General features: G+C 41.5%; 1 protein-coding gene across 1 annotated transcript in view; it reads right to left on the bottom strand.

Annotated features, from left to right (window-relative positions):
• Nucleotides 1-17,142, bottom strand: part of COL22A1 (collagen type XXII alpha 1 chain) — a gene marked incomplete at its 5' end in the record, with an annotated part of 191,465 nt that overhangs the window by 126,739 nt on the left and 47,584 nt on the right. Inside the window, 5 exons of the mRNA XM_027899352.1 lie at nucleotides 396-509; nucleotides 1,122-1,202; nucleotides 2,277-2,552; nucleotides 4,525-4,648; nucleotides 12,524-12,635. Of these exons, the coding sequence (XP_027755153.1) occupies nucleotides 396-509; nucleotides 1,122-1,202; nucleotides 2,277-2,552; nucleotides 4,525-4,648; nucleotides 12,524-12,635 (707 nt within the window). The remainder of the gene's footprint in view (nucleotides 1-395; nucleotides 510-1,121; nucleotides 1,203-2,276; nucleotides 2,553-4,524; nucleotides 4,649-12,523; nucleotides 12,636-17,142) is intronic.

Below are 17,142 nucleotides of genomic sequence, written 5' to 3'. Positions count from 1 at the left end.
CCAAGGAAGTGGCATGATCCTACAACTACTGAGGACAACAAAAATGTTTTCAGATTTAAGCGGAGAGGAGAACAAAGCTGACATGCCCTCAGGAGCAGTGACAATGGAACTGGCTTCTCAGAGGCCCCAGTCACAGCAAGCATAAGCCTTCAAAAGCTGTGAGACTGTTTTCAGTGTGACTATATTTACCTCCAGAATCTGCTTTGTTTTATTTTATTTGAAGAAGGATGCACCTAACTGAGGGCGGATAAGAGTAACCACTTTGTTTTCAATGTGGTTTACCAGGACCAGCAGCAGGGTCAAAATCACTGAAGTAGGTAAGGAGAAAACACATGGGAAAACTTCCATTACTTCTACAGATGTCCCAAATGAAACATTCTTGTCTCGGCACTCACCTTCTGTCCAGCAAGACAGGAGCAGTTGAATGTCTTGAGGTGGCCAACTTGCTCACTGCCAACAGTGGGCTTCACTTCCAGGGGAGGTGCTTCCGTCAGGACCGTGACCTGGCACTGCACCCAAACACCCAAGGTCACGACAAAGCCTTTGATGCTGCAAAGTTTCCCCTTCCACGCTCTTTAAAGAAACCCCACAGGCACTACTATAGAACTCACAGCCAAATGAGTCCTCAGGAGGAATGAAATCCCACAAAAGCCATTCATCCAAGCAATGGGGAAAAATGTGGCAAAATGAACAATGAATCTCTTTAACCAAGATTGAGGGGAGAAGAGTGAAAGGAGGGTGGAAGTTTCTAGTGAGAGTTGGGCACAGGAAAATAAGCAGCAACTGGCACTGTTTTTATCTGTTCCCAAATAAAACCAGTGGGAAACATGCTGAATATTTCATGCTGCATTTCTGTTGTTCCATCGTCACTTCAGGGTTTTGTTTCCCCTGACAGTTTGACAAGGAAAGAGGAACTTGGAAACTTCAAATTCCTCATACTCATCCGTATGCAGTGGTCCTTCTTCTGGCTCTGCTACATTACCAATTACACAGTTGGGTTTCATTGATCCCTCATTAAAAAAATTATAATCCCATACTGCCATACATTTCCTGATTTACGTTAAGAGATTTCAGTGAAGAGTGTTCATGTGAAAATGAATAAATGACAAAAAGGAGCTTACTGGTCCAGAGGGAATGTCACAGCACGTCTCCAGCTCAGCATGCCGGGAATCACAGTAAATAACCATCCGCTGAAGATCAAACTGGAAAACAAAGGGAGGCAACAGTCTCAGAGACAGTGAATTATTAAAGACCGCATGTCCTTTTGCTTGGATACAAGCAGAGCAGGCAAATACAAACAAAATCCAGATGGTGCTAACTTCAGAGTGATGTCGTGGTTCCTGTAGTCAATCTCTAGCTCTACATGTCAATAACAGACCAATATCTCAGCATGGTCCAGGAGCGCTGAGCTAATGAGACCCTGAATATACCTATTAAAATTCTGGTGGATGTATTCATGCTACTCCCCATGTTCTGGCCAAATTTCTGTCTGAGAAGACACATCCTGGCCACCTCTATCCTTCCTAGGATTTTGTCTAGACACAAGGTTTGTTTTTCTCCTGCTGTGCCTGGCATCTTCTGACCATTTACCCCTGCGTGAGAAATGCTGTTTAATATACATATTTAATATGCTCATGCCATTCATTTTGCACAGATAGAAAGATTATACAAGTCTCAAACACCAAATGATCACACATAAATTATACCAGGTTAACACTGCTTCTGGACCATCAGGTCCAACCTGAAGGTCTCCAATTGCACCAAGAATCATTCAATATCTGAGGAACTGAGAACATACCATGACTCTCCCGAGTTAACAGGCTTCCTTTTTTTCCCCCCCTATCTCTCCCTGTTATGGGTGGAAACATTCATAATGCTAAGATTAGACAACAAAAGGCCTTTACATGGAGTTCAGTACCCAGTTTGATGACATTTGTGTATGATTTTGCCTCTGCTTTTAACTGTAGCAGGTTCTGTGTGATCAGGAAATTCCTTGAGAGTTCGGGAGATTCTCCAATACCGCACCCAAGATATTTCTTCATTTGCAGAAGAAAGATGAAATTTCTCACTTTTAATCCCTATTATGGAGACACTATGGAGTCTCACATAATAAGAAAGCAAGTCCTGTGCATGATAAGGTGCCAACCCGTCTTAGCTATGTAAGACTGGTAACATTTCAGCGATGCTGCCTCAAGAAGAGAGTCAATTACAACATAAACCCCGAAACCCCATTCATGTGCTGCAAAGCCAATAATGAACATTACCCCAGTACTCACATCAATGGGGACACTGTCATACAAGCGTTTGCCAATCACAGTCTTTCCTTGAATGTCAATGTTTTCCCTGTCTTCAATGGGCAGCACCTGCACCAGTTTGCAGTCTATGTAAAGTGAGACAGCCTTTGACTGGATGCTGAGGGCAATTTTGTGCCAGTTGCGGTCGAACAGGTCACTGACTCGTGTGTTTCTGAAGACCACCCTGACGGCGTCCTTGGTGAGCCCCACAGCGTTGTACTCCAGAGCTTTGTTCTCTCCATCCAGGCGGATCGAGACCTGCACAGAAACAGAAGGGGTTTTGCTAAGGAAGTACAAAGTCTTCTGCTTCTTCTCGACTAATTTCCATCGCCACCACAAAGCCAGGTGTGGTACAGCCTGTGGTGAGAAGCCCAAGCAAAGTGCTTGGACAGAGTTTTGTGAGAGATATGGACAGGGAGCCTGGACCTGTGCTAGCAAATAAGATGTGGCTGCACAGGCTTTGGTGGAGGCCCATGACCATCTAAAGCCAGGCAATGTTTGGGCATGGTTGGGTGGCATGGCACATCAGGGGTATCTCCCCAAAGGCAGAGAGACAAAGCTCAACCAGGTTTGGATACCTCTATCCTGTGCACTCCTCCACTACATCCTAGCGGGCTCTGTGCTCTTTGCTCCCATCACGTGTCCTCAGCTGTCCCATGGGACACAGACAAATGCTTCATTGTGTGGTATGAAACCAGTCTGCTGAATTGTAACCCTGCCCACACGTTAGTTCAGATGCTTTGAACAGAAAACTACAGCTACACCCTATCCCCTCTCTTGCAAGATACAGAGCAGGCAAAAATTGGCTTTTGAAGGCATGATACTTTTAGTTCATTTACAAATTGATTTCTTCTTTTACCAAAGTCAGGCAGCCACCAGCCAGCAGCAGGCAAAGGAGCAGGCAGAGCCAGGGGAGCAAACGGTGAGTCTGCAAGCTGCAGAGCTGGAAGGAGTTTGGGCCGCATTGTCACCGAGCTGTGTGTGATATAAGCAGCCCAGACCTGACCCCAGATCTGACTCAGCTTCTCCATGCAGCTGAGCTCTGTGCTGGCTGGGAACGCCAGCTCGGATCAGCGTTGGCTCAGGAGTGTCTGCATCTGTGAGCTGTGCAGGTGTGCAATGGACTGGCCAAAACGGGACTGACTTTACATGAAACGAGGCTCATAAGGCTCTAAGAGACTTCTGGCATAAGATTTTAAGGCACTTTGACATTATTACAGGAAATATTGAGTGTTTTTTTCTCTTCACACCTAAGCAGTTCAGGTTTTCAACTTCTTCCAAGAAATACTACGTGACACTCACATTCTCACTCTGCAGCAAATAGCAATGCAGGTAGCACAGCAAAACACATTTCATTCAACAAAGTTCAGCTGATAATAATTGTAATCTAAACCTTTTACCATTGTCTCAAACCCAGTTAGCTAATGCTTCCTATCCTTCACTGAGAGTTCCCCAAATCCTGTTGAATACCAGTCTCAAAGCAACAATACTGAGTTATATAGTTATGTGAGCCCATTTTGCCACCCCAGTTCAGTCATGAGTGATGCCATAAGCCCCATATTTGGTGCTGATCAAAAAAACATACAGCCCATCCTAACCATTCCCTCCTCAAGCACACTCAAACACCTAAACTCTAGCAAGCTGTTAAGAACATGCTGCGTAAGGGCACACAGCCCTTTAGTACACTCTTATGGCATTTTTCTTCTGAGAATGTGAGACTACTCCAAGAAAAAATATTATACCACATCATGCAGCAGCCAGGACTTAGGGTTATGGAGTTATAATAAGTGTTACATCCACACCCAGAGTAGTAACTCATAAAACTTTGTATGCCACCTGGAACTCTGTGCAAAAACCTGACATAACTCACTGTTCTGTGTGACAGTAGTTTTCCAAACAGGCAAAATAATTTCCCTAAACAGAACTATCTGAACAAAACAACCAAAAACTCAACAGTGGTTTCAAGAGCAAGCACGCTATTTTTTGTCCCTCTTTCCAACTAACACATTTGTCTTCATAGTAATAACAATAAAGATCTATGCAAACTTTCCTCCAGGGTTGAATTAAAGGTTAAAGATTTTCAGCAAAATAAACTGAAAAACAGATAAAAGGGATTTTTACCAGTGTGTAAGGAAAAAGGAGTGTGAGGCTAAGGCAAGAAAACTGGCTCATGGCAAAAAAAAAACAGAGAAAGAAGGTTGTTTCTGCTGGCTGGAAAAGGGCCTCTTACCTGTGGTATGCCGTACTTGTCAATAATCTGCCAAATATACCAGTCTTCTTTCCTGGAAGCCTTCCGGAATTTGAAGGTAGTTACAAAGGCATATTCATCAGGCAGACCTTGTGGAAATACATCCCTGACACAGGGAGGGGAAAGAGAGCATTGTATCAGCCTCAGCGGTGAAGAGCAGAACTTCTGAAACTCATTTCACGTCTCAGCAATAGTTCCCTAAAATATCATTATAGTTCCTACAAAATCTGCTTTATTTGGCAGCCTGCAGAGAGATGAACATGAGCTTGTGCCCTCCAGGTGGTTCTGTCCTTGTGGAGCCCTTTTTAATTCCAATGGTGAGGCTCTCAAATTGGATAAGAAATAGTGAAAATCTGCAGTCGAGTATCCATCATGTTAAAAAGCTTGGTTTTCGCTTGATGCTTCTGTTCATACAATCTGTAAATAATTCTGTTCTTCTCCAGGTGCACTGGAGACCTGTGACTTCTGAGAACAGGCAGGAACACCTGAAACCCCCTAAAAAAGTCCAGAGTTATAGCCACAAATATTGTAATATTTGCCCCAAAACAGGCACTACACCTGATGTCTTTTCAAGAAGATATTCCTTGACTGATGGCCCTTGAGAACAGGAGAACCTTCTCAAATTAAACACTGCAAACATATTAGGCAGAAATTTACTTAGTAACACTGTTTGATTCTACTCCAGCATAAAAACGTAGCATAACTTGGGGGTGCAGGGTTGGACAGAAGGGATAACTAATATAGTATCATTATTTTTTTTGTCACTAGCCATTACTGGATGCCTAAGAACAAGAATGAACAGAACAAACATATCTCTCTGCTATCCCCAGTCTTAGGGATCTGGGAGACAAATTCAGAGACAAATGCAATTTCTGTATTTATAACTTTTTATGTATTTATCTTTCTGCATTTTCCCCTTGAACTCAGGTAAACTGACAATATTCACAACATCCTTTGGCAAGGAATCACACCCTGCTATCCACTGTATAATGAGTCTCCTCCTGTTTGTACAGGACTAACTCAGATCTTATCAGGGACACCACAATGAACCTCTTCTTGTTTTATTTTCTGTAGCATTCATGATTTTTCAGACTTTTCTTATAATGCCTCTAAGCCATCTTTTTTCCCCACCTGAGAAGAGTTACAGTTAACATGGTTCTTCATGCCCAAGCCAGCCTGCTCCTCTGATCATTCCTAAATAAACCCTTCCTAAATATCATGTCTTTGCTTTGACACATCTGAGCAGTCAGGCAAAAGCACTCATTAGAAAAAAAAAAACACAACAGCAGCAATTAATGAAGAGCAAACCACGAAGACAGATTCTCATAACAAATAGGTGACATAATTCATCACTGTGCAGAAACTGGCACAGTTAAAGGCACTGTCGTGGTTTTGTCCAGCCGACCAGCCCCTGGGGCTGAAGATGGTTTTGTCCAGGTGAATTTCTGGACGAGAAGCCAATCAAAACTCTTAGTGATGCCTTTTCTAATTACATATTAAAGAAAAACAGAAGAGAAGTTGGGTTGCGTAGTTGAAATTAAGAGCGGCAACCAGCTAGGAAAGGTGGCGGCGGGCCCCGAGGTGGGCCAAGGCCCCCTCCTCCCCCGGCCCTGGGCCGGAGGCAGGTGTAGGACTGAAGCCCCCCTTCTCTCTTGTAAGAGAGTGAAGAAAAAAAAACTTTAGAAGACTAATTGCTTGGACAAAGAATTGCTGCAGAAGAATTCCGGCGAAGAGATAAGGGACCTCCAAGGTCAAAGCTGGCAGCTGCAGGAGAGAGAAGGAAAATTCAAAAGAAGGAAGGCTGTTTCTCCCCCCTTTCACTCTCTCTCTTGAGCAGGGAAAAGACTGAAAAATAATCCAAGTAATCCCTACCACCTATGGAAGTTTGTTGGGGCGAGGAGACTCCCCATGCGGCTCACAGAAGAGCTTGTGGTTATACCAGAGAACCGAGACTTCATGAGAAAGACTGAAATGAGGCAGAGTCCTGTTGAAGATTTGTGAACCTAAAGGGACGAGGTTTACGCTGAAGCAGAGCAGTTTGGGTAAGCTTGGGATCTGTGTGAAAGATCCATGCTGCTACTAAAGATTTGTGACTTTGAGAGAGAGAGCCTTACGCCAGAGCAGAAAACAGCTCGGGTAAGGATGTTGGGATCCATGCATAGGATCCATGCTAGACCCATGTCAGAGAGGTCTATTAAGGACTGTTCTCCCGTGGGATGGGACCTCCACAGGGAAACAGGGGAGGACTCATAAGCCATTATCCCCTGTAACCCCATGGAAGAAGATCCATGGTAGGCAAGTGTCCCCTTGCAAGTCCATGGAAAAGAAGACCTTCAGGGTCTGGGTAACCCCCAGCCTCCGGTCTCAACCCAGGAGGGGGATAGGCCCGGCCCTGGAGGCCGACACAAAGCAAGAAAGAGATGGAGAAGTTCCAGCTGCAACGAGAGTGCTGCAGAGTTATTGAAGAGACCTAGAACTCTGAGAATGAAGAAAAAAACTGCTTTTCCTCCTTGGACTGATATAAAGGGAGGAGAAGTATTACTGTAAATACATAGTACTTTTACTTAAGTAGAATTATTGTAGATATAGTTCTTTAATTTTAGCTTGTTAGTAATAAATGTTATTATTTTCCTAAATCAAGTCTCTTTTGTCTACATAAACCTTCTCTCAACTAATAGTAATTGTGTGAGAGGTGTGAAAGCAAATTGACCCAGAACAAAACCACAACAGGCACATAAAGCTAGAGACCTTTAACTGTGTTAAAAGCAAAAACTCCTCAAAATATCCAGAATAGTCTGCTTTGCAATTACAGTAAAGGTTGAGAACCGGTCTTTCCTAATGCCAAAATATTCTATCATATTTTAATCTGTGTTTTGAATTCCCTATCTTTTTAGCCAAGTTATAAATTCAGAACGCTGTGGCTTCATCCATTGCTGTGTTTTTTGCTGTATAAAGTGCCCATGCAGGATATGCACCATTATAAACTGGTTTTCCCTCCTGGAGAAAGAAACATGCTCTGAAGTCTTCCAGCTTTTTTTTTTTCCCAGAGAAAACTGAACCAGGATCCCAATACTCCTTTACAAAATCCTTCCCTTAGGAGAGCAGACAAGGCTGTCTTATTTCTTGGTGCCAGTTATTTTACCAAGGAGGTCCGAGTTTACAAATGTGGCACTCATCTACAGGAAGGGCCAGAAGGAGAATCTGAAGGTGAATGGAAGCAGGATCTGGAAAGAGGATCACCTTAGACTAGATATTAAGAAAAAGTTATTTCCCAAAAAGGTGGTCAGGCACTGGACCAGGTTGCCCAGGGAAGTGGTGGATTCACCATCCCTGAAAATGCTCAAAAAAGAAGTATGGATATGGCACTTGGGGTCATGGTTTAGCAGTGAAAATGCCAGCGTAGGATAACAGTTGTACTCAATCAACTTATAGGTCTTTTCCAACCTTAATGATTTTACGATTATGGATGTCTCTGAGCTGGGAGCAGGAACACCATTATGCCAGCTTAATTTCAGAAAGAGTTTTCAGGTGCTTAATGCTTAGTGCCCACAGAAATAACCGGGAGTTAGGTACCTAAATATCCCTGTGAGCCTGGCCACACCTCATCACACAGGGCTGACAAACAGCCCATCAGGTAGATTTAAACTGACAGAAAGCCATAATGACCTATTACCTGCCACCCTTAACTGATTTTTAAAGTGGCCAAGGAGCTGTCTGCAAGTTCCCAACAGAGAAAGGTTTCATGCCAAAAGCAAATCTTAAGACACTCTTATTGCTCTGAAGATGTAAATAAAAGCTCTTTCTGAAGCTACTGGTCCCTACTTCTTTTACAGAGACGCATTGCAACATATATATAATAAAAACTTTGTTTAGGAGTTTTCACTTATTTCTTCACTAAAAAGCAATCTCCGTCTGGAAGTTCAGCTTTATTTAAGGATCCAAGGGCAGGAATTGCTGTACCCAGAAATGTTTTATTTTCTTTTTTCACACAAGGCTGATTTGAACTGATGATCCATATTATGGAGCTTTGCTGGATGCTGGGTACCTACAGGGAGCACTTTGCCACCTCCTTGGTCTATAATTCTGACAACAGGATAGATTGCAGAAGAGGCCCTCATAAAACTCCAAGAAAAAAAAACTCCCAGTGCTGCAGGTTATTCTAAGAGTCAATTAACTCAACTACAAGGTCAGTTGAATCACAGCTTCTACAAAGAAAAAATTTTAATAACGAGAAGGATTTTCACAACACAATCAACCTCACCCATACACCCCTGGCAGACATCTTTTTGGCTTCTACCTCAGGAACCTCAGTGGAGGACTAAATACAACCTCTCTAGGTAATTTCTTCCTATCTTTCACTGTCCTCAATGCTGGGGAAAAAAAAAAACAAAATCAAAACCAAAAAACAACAACAACAACAGACCCCAAAACAAAACAAAACAAAAACCAACAAAAACAAAACAAAACAAAAAAACCCAACCAACCAAACAAAAAACCCACAACCCCCCTCCCCCAAATCTATCCTAAATTTCACTTGCTGTAGTTTAATTTTCCCAAAACAACTGTCTTTTCCACAGGGAGCTGTAGCAACAACTTGTTTTTCTCTCTTTGCTGCAATTCTCTTTTACATTTCTCAACTCTCCCTTCAGTCCTTTGCTCTCTAAAAGAACAAAAAAGCCTTCAGTCATTCCACTTCAATCATGCCTAATCTCCTTTATCTTGTTAGAAATAGGAGATAATGAAGGACTTCTTGAAATCATCTAGGTTAAAGAAGGTTTTTCTTGTTTTTAGAATTCATGGATTTAATTTATTCCCATTCCTTCTCATCTTGTCAATGAATATGACTAAGGAGATCCTGGCTTCATCTTCTTTGCCTCTTTCCCATCAGCTACCTAAACACATGGATAAGATTCTCCCTCCCTGAGCTTTCTCTCCTCTAGGCTGAACAATCTGAGTTGTCTCTGCTGTTCCTCATATGAAATATGTGTTTGGGAAGAAGTAAGAGACAAGGAAGCTTTCAGCAGGTTTCTTGTTCAGTGTAGGAGGCTCCTGTAGCTTTTTGAACAATTTCTTCTCTGGGAAGCAGACAGATGATGAAACCAGTGCAAGGGATCCTGGAGAAACCTAAGGCAGGTGACTGAAGTCAGAGATGATGTCAGGAGTCAGAGACCCCAGGAAGACACCAAGGTGTACATGCCCAAGACTCAGAAACCAGGGAGGATGACACTGTACCAATACAAAGAGTAAACAGATCATGACTAGGAGCTTGGCCAAGAATCAGGTAGTTCAGTGAGGTGGTAGCCAAGATAGCCGAGATCATGATCAAGTCAGGCTGGAACCATACCAGGCAAGAGAAAACTGAGGGATGGACGTGACCAGGAGGAAGGTCCTGGTGTCAAGACTCGGTGATACAGAACAAGACAGTGAGACAAAATCTTGGCATTAGACAAGACAAAACTAAGGAGAAACAAGCCTGAGCACTCAAAACCATTAATCTGGGGCATGGTTTTGGCCAGAAGATCCTCTGAGGAGCTGTGAACAAACAGTAGGACAGTCCCAGTTACACGAGGAGTGGGCAGAAGTGCCAGTCAGATTTCGGGACCAGCCCTCAGCCAGCTACGGAGACCTGTGAGTCCCTCACTGATCAGGTCACTGATTGCACCCAAGCTCCTGTCTGTTGTATTTGCCTGCTCACAGATGATGCCTCAACATAAAGAGGAAGAAGTTCATAGTTTTAGATTACAGATTGGAAGATGAGTAGGCACATTTCCCAGACAGCTAAGCTGGCACTTTGTAAAAGTACTATTGTTTGTATAAAAGGATACAAATCCTTTAAGCAGATAATAAAGTGAATTACATATATTACTCAGTTAATGATTTTGTATCTAATTATGAGATGTTGCTATCTGTTGCTGAACATTGCTTGAGGTTATCTGCGAGACATGACAGATGTTTTTGTTTGGTTTATTATTCCAGTTATCGGTTTTTTGTGCAGCTTTACAAGATTTTACTTTCTGTGAGCAATGACCCCATATGCAGCATCTCAGAGTCCTGGCATAGAAAGGCTAAAAGAAACTAAATATGCAAACACCTTCCATGGTGTTTTATCCATTTGGGTTCATTCCCAATCCAGAGGAGTGTGGAAGTTACAATACAAAAGGCCGAAAACATAAAAGTCCTTCTTTAATTCCATGTTTCAGAATCATTCAAAAGGAAGCTTAGTCATTTCAATCCGCTAATTAAGGATGGTTTGCTTCCTATTGTCCTGGGCAATAAAATATTCTACTTGCTTTAAAGACAACAGCAACAACAAATAAATGGGTGTAATCTGAGCACACGGAAAGCCGTCATAGCTGGTTGGTCTGGCTTCACTCCCTCAGTCTTTCTGGGAAAACAACAACAGAAACAACAACAAAGTGATTCAACCCTTAATTTGAAAAAGGAATTCAAATGAACAACTCTCTGTAATCTGTGATAACTTTTTTTCAGTGGTTAATTACATTCATCATGAAAAGTGGGTTTTTCTTCCCTGCTGGTTTTTGATGCCATTAACAAGTAGCCTCTGACTTTCAGTCTACCACTCTCCTTAGTCAAAGACCCTTTACTAAACTTTGATTTCCCCGAGGTTCTTAGGTTCTTATAGAGAACAATCACTTCAGTTGTTAACTGCTTCTTAACTTTATCTGTCTGCCCTGCACTTCTTGAATTCCTCACTATTAGACTTGTTTCACAGCTCCTCAAATTTTCGTTCACGCCATTTCTATCTGCTGAATTATGGAAACTAGGATTGGACATCACATCACAGCAGTGGTGACTGCATTGAGATTATCAACTCATACTTGATAGTTCCTGCTTATACTCCAGGGATTGCACTAGTCCTTCTTGTCATACTATCACCCAGAACCAAGAGACTGCTGTGAGACAAGTGAAATATGTTTCTTTCTACATACACACAGACCAGTTATGTATATATTAAGACCAAGATGTCTTCAATTGGCTTGGTGTAATCAGATCACAGATATGAGTTTACTTACCCTTAGACTTGATATCATTTGTGGACTTTGGAGCAAATAGTTTTCCTTTCAGTATATCTTTTTTTTTTTTTTTTTTTTTTTTTTTTTTTTTTTTTTTTTTTTTTTTTTTTTTTTTTAAAACTGTGTGTTTATATGGAGAAAGAGGAGCAAAAGAAAAGATCAGATCAATCCAGGCTGGCTCCAGGATGAAAAAAAAAAATATTATAAAATCAAGAAAATATAAGTCCTGGGCCTCATATTCAAATATGCAGTGAGCTGAACAAAAAAAAGCTAAAATCAGAATAAAAAATAGCAGCCCTCATCCATAAGAAGGCAAAGAATTACTATTGATTTTTTAAGCTAAAGTTCAAACCAGCACAGAGGAAATTTACTTCAAAAACGTTAATGGTGACAATTCAATCTACGTCTCATGGCTGCTCAGTGAAATCATGCACTCACTCTTTTCAAGACTTAGGTTAGCACGGCTCAAATGACGGCCTGAAGGGAAACTGTTGTGATAGACTACAGCACAACTGGTAGCCTTAGGTCATAAGAGGCTCTGAGGACTGAATCCATGTTGACACAGGATTAAAGACTGCTCATTCTTTTACAAGGCCAAACCCCATATTAGCTTACTGGTAACAACCCCTACCAGGAACTGGCCTCTTCTGTTTAGCAAATTTCTATCCCAGTGGGGGAACTATAAAAAATGCCTTTTAGAAGCTATTTATTTAGCACTGCGTTCTTTAGTGAATTTCTTGATACTGCTCCTCAGAATCATTGAGATACACCAAACCTGGCTCATACTTTACCGGGACGGAGCCTATAGTTGGTGCAGAGGCTCCAAAGCAGCAATACCTGTGTAGGTATCAGATAACTCCTACAAGGGTAAGCTAGAGGAACCAAATAATGTAAAGCAGAGGTTGAAATGAAAATAAAGTGAAAAAAAAAAAAAACAGGCTACTCACTCAGTTTTCTGAACAACAGGAAAGCTTCCAAGTCGTACATAAGCACTCTGAATTCCATTTTCTTTCATTCCAAAAATCTGCTTCACACTGAACGAATCCATCAGGTCAAATCCTGTTGGTAACAGAAGTATAAATACAAGACATTGATCAAGCAGTGGTACATGCCTTCAACTGTATCTAGATAGTTATCTTGGCCCACAAACAGCACTTTAGAAACTGGCTTGTTCTTGTTGGGAAAAAGCAGAACAAAATGCTGACATGGTCTAATCTACTTAGTCCAAAAACTCAAAGCAAATCATAAATTCAAGCTGTAACAGGCCCTGTACAGAGTTCTCCAGAAATCAGTAGTTAGTGTTTGCATTGCCATAACATCCTGAAAAAGCTATATAATTCATTAACCCTCATGTAAAAAAAAACCACACAGGTGCAGAATGAAACACTTATCGATCGTAGAAGTACAAAATGTTTTGGGTGGGAAGGGGCCTTCAAAGATCATCTAATATCAATCTCCCTGCCATGAACAGGATACCTTCCACTAGACCAGGTTCCTTAAAGCCCCATCCAACCTGTCCTTGAACACTTTAAAGGATGGGGCATCCACAGCTTCTGGGCAATCTGTACCAGTGATTCTGCACCCTCATTGTAAAATTTAACTCTTTCTCTCCAATCTAAATCTACCTTCTTTCTGTTTAAAACTGTAGCCCCCTGTTGTGTCACTAAAGACCTTGATAAAAGGTCTCTCTCTGTCTTTCTTATGACACCCTTTCCTATAGGGAAAGGCCATGGGACGATCCCCCTCAAGACTTCGCTTCTCCAGGCCAAACATCCCCAACTCAGGATTTCTTCATAGCAGAGGTATTCCAGCACTCTCATCATTTCCATGGATCTCTTTTAGATCAATTCTAATAGGTCCATATCTTTATTGAAAAACCACTTGTCCAAGAAACTTGGCTAACTACATTTTTCATATCATTTTAATATAACTCAGTCCACTCAACCTGTCATTATCATGAGCTAATAATTTTGACAGAATATATTTGTCTGAAACTTCTGACTTTGTTCTAACAAGCCATTATTACTCAATCATGGACCACACAAGTGAATCTACTCGGCTCCAGCCTCAATATGGTCCCAGCCAGAACTAACCCATGTTTTTGGGATGTGAAGTCCCAGATCCTACACCCTGAAGGGGACAGTGGGGATGCAAAGGTACCATGGTCAGGAATTCATCCAGTTTCTAGAGGTGCAGTACCACGTGGATGCAAACATCCTACTTTTAGCTCCAAACTGGCTCCACAGGGTTCAAATCCAGACTAACAGCCGCTCCCAGAACCAAACACACTATGGAGTTACAGGCAAAGGCAATGGAAAAGGCAGGCTGTGAGAAACCAAGCAGAGAATATGTGGCTTTCTTTTATTTGAGCTATTCCAAACTCTTCTTCCCCTTACAAATGCAAACTTACATGTTAACTCCTGTCCTTTTAATTCCAGCACACAAAGCTGTAAACAAAAGAGTAACTTATTCTGATAAATTGTTTTTAAACGATGGCAGTTCTTTTAACTTTGTTCAGTTAGTGAGCCCTTCAAACTTTTCTAGGATAGATAAACATTTTTGTATGATGAACATGGGCCTGATGAGTCTTGAGTGTCTTAGTTGCCCTCATGAGCCTTTCAGGATAAAAACCACTGCAGAAATTGAAAACAGCTGCAACAAGAAAATGCACCCACCTAATTATATAATTCTTCACATTGTTATGAATAAATAGGTGCAAAAACCTGCGTGGACCAGTCCCTAGGCTAATTAAGATAGCAGACAGCAAATAAAACATAAAGCTTCCTTCATTTTCTGGACCTTCTTCTGAAGAAATAGCTTTCTCTAAGGAAATATAATCTTAATTGTTTGCAAAGAGAGAAATGGTTGCCTGGTGCCAAGTTGAGGCCTTTAGTATTACAGTAACTTTCCTAGCTGTCAACAGCTTTTCCCTCCTGTCCACTCTATTTTCAGCTATTACTGGACATTCAGGAGGGCAAATAAAGTAGTTAAGATGCTCCAGGGCCTCATGGCTCTACCTCATAATCACCTCTGCAGCAACTCCAGTGATACACCTTTCTGACAAACTGCAACCAGCCACGACTGCAGCTATAAATCATGGTAAACAGACCCTACCAGAGCATGAGAGCTCCCTCCTGGCTATCACAAAACACAGTATGACCTGTCCCTATAAGCCATCCCACAGTTCATTCCGCCACGAAGTACCTATCCCTCATCTGCACCAACCACAGGAGTGTGAGGAAGGCAATTGAGCATTGCTGGCAGGAAGAGACCACACTGACTGGGGAGGGAAATTGTTAACCATTCACAGAAGATGATGAGCTGTGGATGGTGAAGCCTGAAATGCTGCCCAAGTGACATCATTGTGTCAGGTCACCAGAAGCCTCGAGCTGTGAATGATTGCTCATCTCAGGGAGCCTGAGAATCCCTATTGCTAAAAATACACACGTGCAAGATACAGTGAGACAAGAAAATCTTGCTGAGTTTTCCCAGCATTAGCTCAGACCCAAAGTTGCTCCCTTTTTCCCTGGCAACTCAAGCAAAGGTTCACATCATGAGCAGCTCTGAAGGAGGGCACATTAATATGTTTTTCCAGTGGAAATGAGTTAAGAGTCAGATTCAATCAATCCCTTTTTTTTTTTTCTCTGAGATTTCCTATCAAAATGCAGTTTCAAAAGCCTAAATAACACAATGAAACATAAGCAAACTATTTTGCAAACAGAACTTGCTGTAATGAAAATAAGTCACGCTCACAACCTAATCTCATTTGCATTCAGGATTAGATAAAGTACACAAGTAAATCATAATAGGATTTTCCTCATTCAGGCTACGGATTGGCAAATTGTAAATTCCTTTATATATTTTTCCATTAAATTACATATGAGGGTTGTTCTTCAAAAAATGTCATGCAGGTCCATGGGAAAGATAAGACTTCAGATGTCTTAGAGTCCACACCCAAAACCAGTGAAAGGATTTGATTTAATCACACTATTAATTTGCTCTATGTCAAAATTAGATAATGCCTCCACTATCCTCAGAGGGAGAGAGGGGCATTGGGCAACCTGGTGTAATGAAAGGTGTCCCTGCCCATGGCAGAGGAATTGGAACTAGATGATCTTTGGGGTCCCTTTCAACCCAAACCATTCTGTGCTTCTTTGGTCACTGAGCACTTCACACTGGGTTCATCTGGCTACATGTCAGCTCTCTGGACAGGATGATAACAGAGACTCTCATTCAGTTTGGAACAGAAAGTCAAATACAGGTGATTCTAGGGAAAGATCTCACACTAAAACAGATGTCAAAAACTTATGTTTCTCTTCCTTGACATACAGAAAGCTTAGGATGCTCCAGTTGCACACTAAACAACATCTAGTAAAAGTCTACAGCTGGTGAGATATCCTCCACTGCTGGATGCTCCACTGCAAACCAGAGGCCTTGGAGGTAATGGACACTTTCAGTAGCATTACAGAAAACTTGTCATCAGGCCATGCACTGAAAAACTAAGAACTCTGCTAAGGATGAGATGCCTCTCAAAAAATTTCAGATGTCTGAAAAGGAGACATCTGGTGTGTGCAAGTTTCCTCAGCTCCCTTTTGAGTCAGCAGAGAAATATAGGAGTCTTTAAGAAGACAGTTCATCACAACTGTCTCAGACTGACCTGAGGACAGGCTGAAGCCCTACTAGGCAGTGCCTAACTCTTTCCAGTCATCAGAAGGGGAGCTCATACTGACAGGAATTCTCAGATTACTGAATTCTTGTGAGATGTATTCCGCTTGTAGGGAATGCTCTCCATTTTGTGCAGTTAGTGAAGCAAAAGAGGAAAAAAATATTAACTAATCACTCATAACTTATATTTACATTGCCTACAAACACCTAGGAAAACCTCCAAATGAATTTGTGACTTAAAGTAACCTCTAAGATTATTTCAGCTGCAAGATAAGAAAGTACATTATTACTGTTGCCACTACCACTAGTAGTACTACTACTACTGTTAGTACTACTATTACTACTATCATTTTGTTTATTTAATGTGCCTGGAAGCAACCTGGATGGAGTATGTTCCCCTGACTTTAGGACTGGAACTGTGATTGTGAGGGAGACAGCATGAAGCTTTTAGAGTTTAAATCTTCAACTGCAGTAATAATGTAAAAAAAAAAAAAAAAAAAAAAAAAAAAAAAAAAAAAAAAAAAAAAAAAAAAAAAAAAAAAAAAAAAAAAAAGAGAGAGAGAAGAAAAAAAAGCAATGCTGTAATCATTTCTCCAGCAGTTGAACAGGATATTTCCCTGGCATTGTTTTTTCCACTAACAGTGCATTGAAAGCTGCTTACTAAGGACTTTCCCTACAGTTTAATGTGTCATATAGCATTTTCGTGCTGGACTTACACAAAAAACACAGGCTGTTCTTTCGTTTTTCTACCACCAAGGAAGCACCACATTGTCAGTGATATATGGAAAGAGATCTCATATATAACTTTCCAGTCCTCTCTACAAGTAAATGGGAAAGAACACCCCTGCCTAAATTGTCAAGGACAAAGGTTACTATTGCACCTTGCTTGAGCACAGGGTGA

Source organism: Empidonax traillii, unplaced genomic scaffold, assembly GCF_003031625.1.
Source record: "Empidonax traillii isolate 1590-97213 ecotype Southwest subspecies unplaced genomic scaffold, ASM303162v1 scaffold660:size391163, whole genome shotgun sequence".
Lineage (NCBI taxonomy): Eukaryota > Metazoa > Chordata > Aves > Passeriformes > Tyrannidae > Empidonax > Empidonax traillii.
Note: the sequence above shows the minus strand (reverse complement) of the source record. Positions and strands in the feature narration are given on the sequence as shown.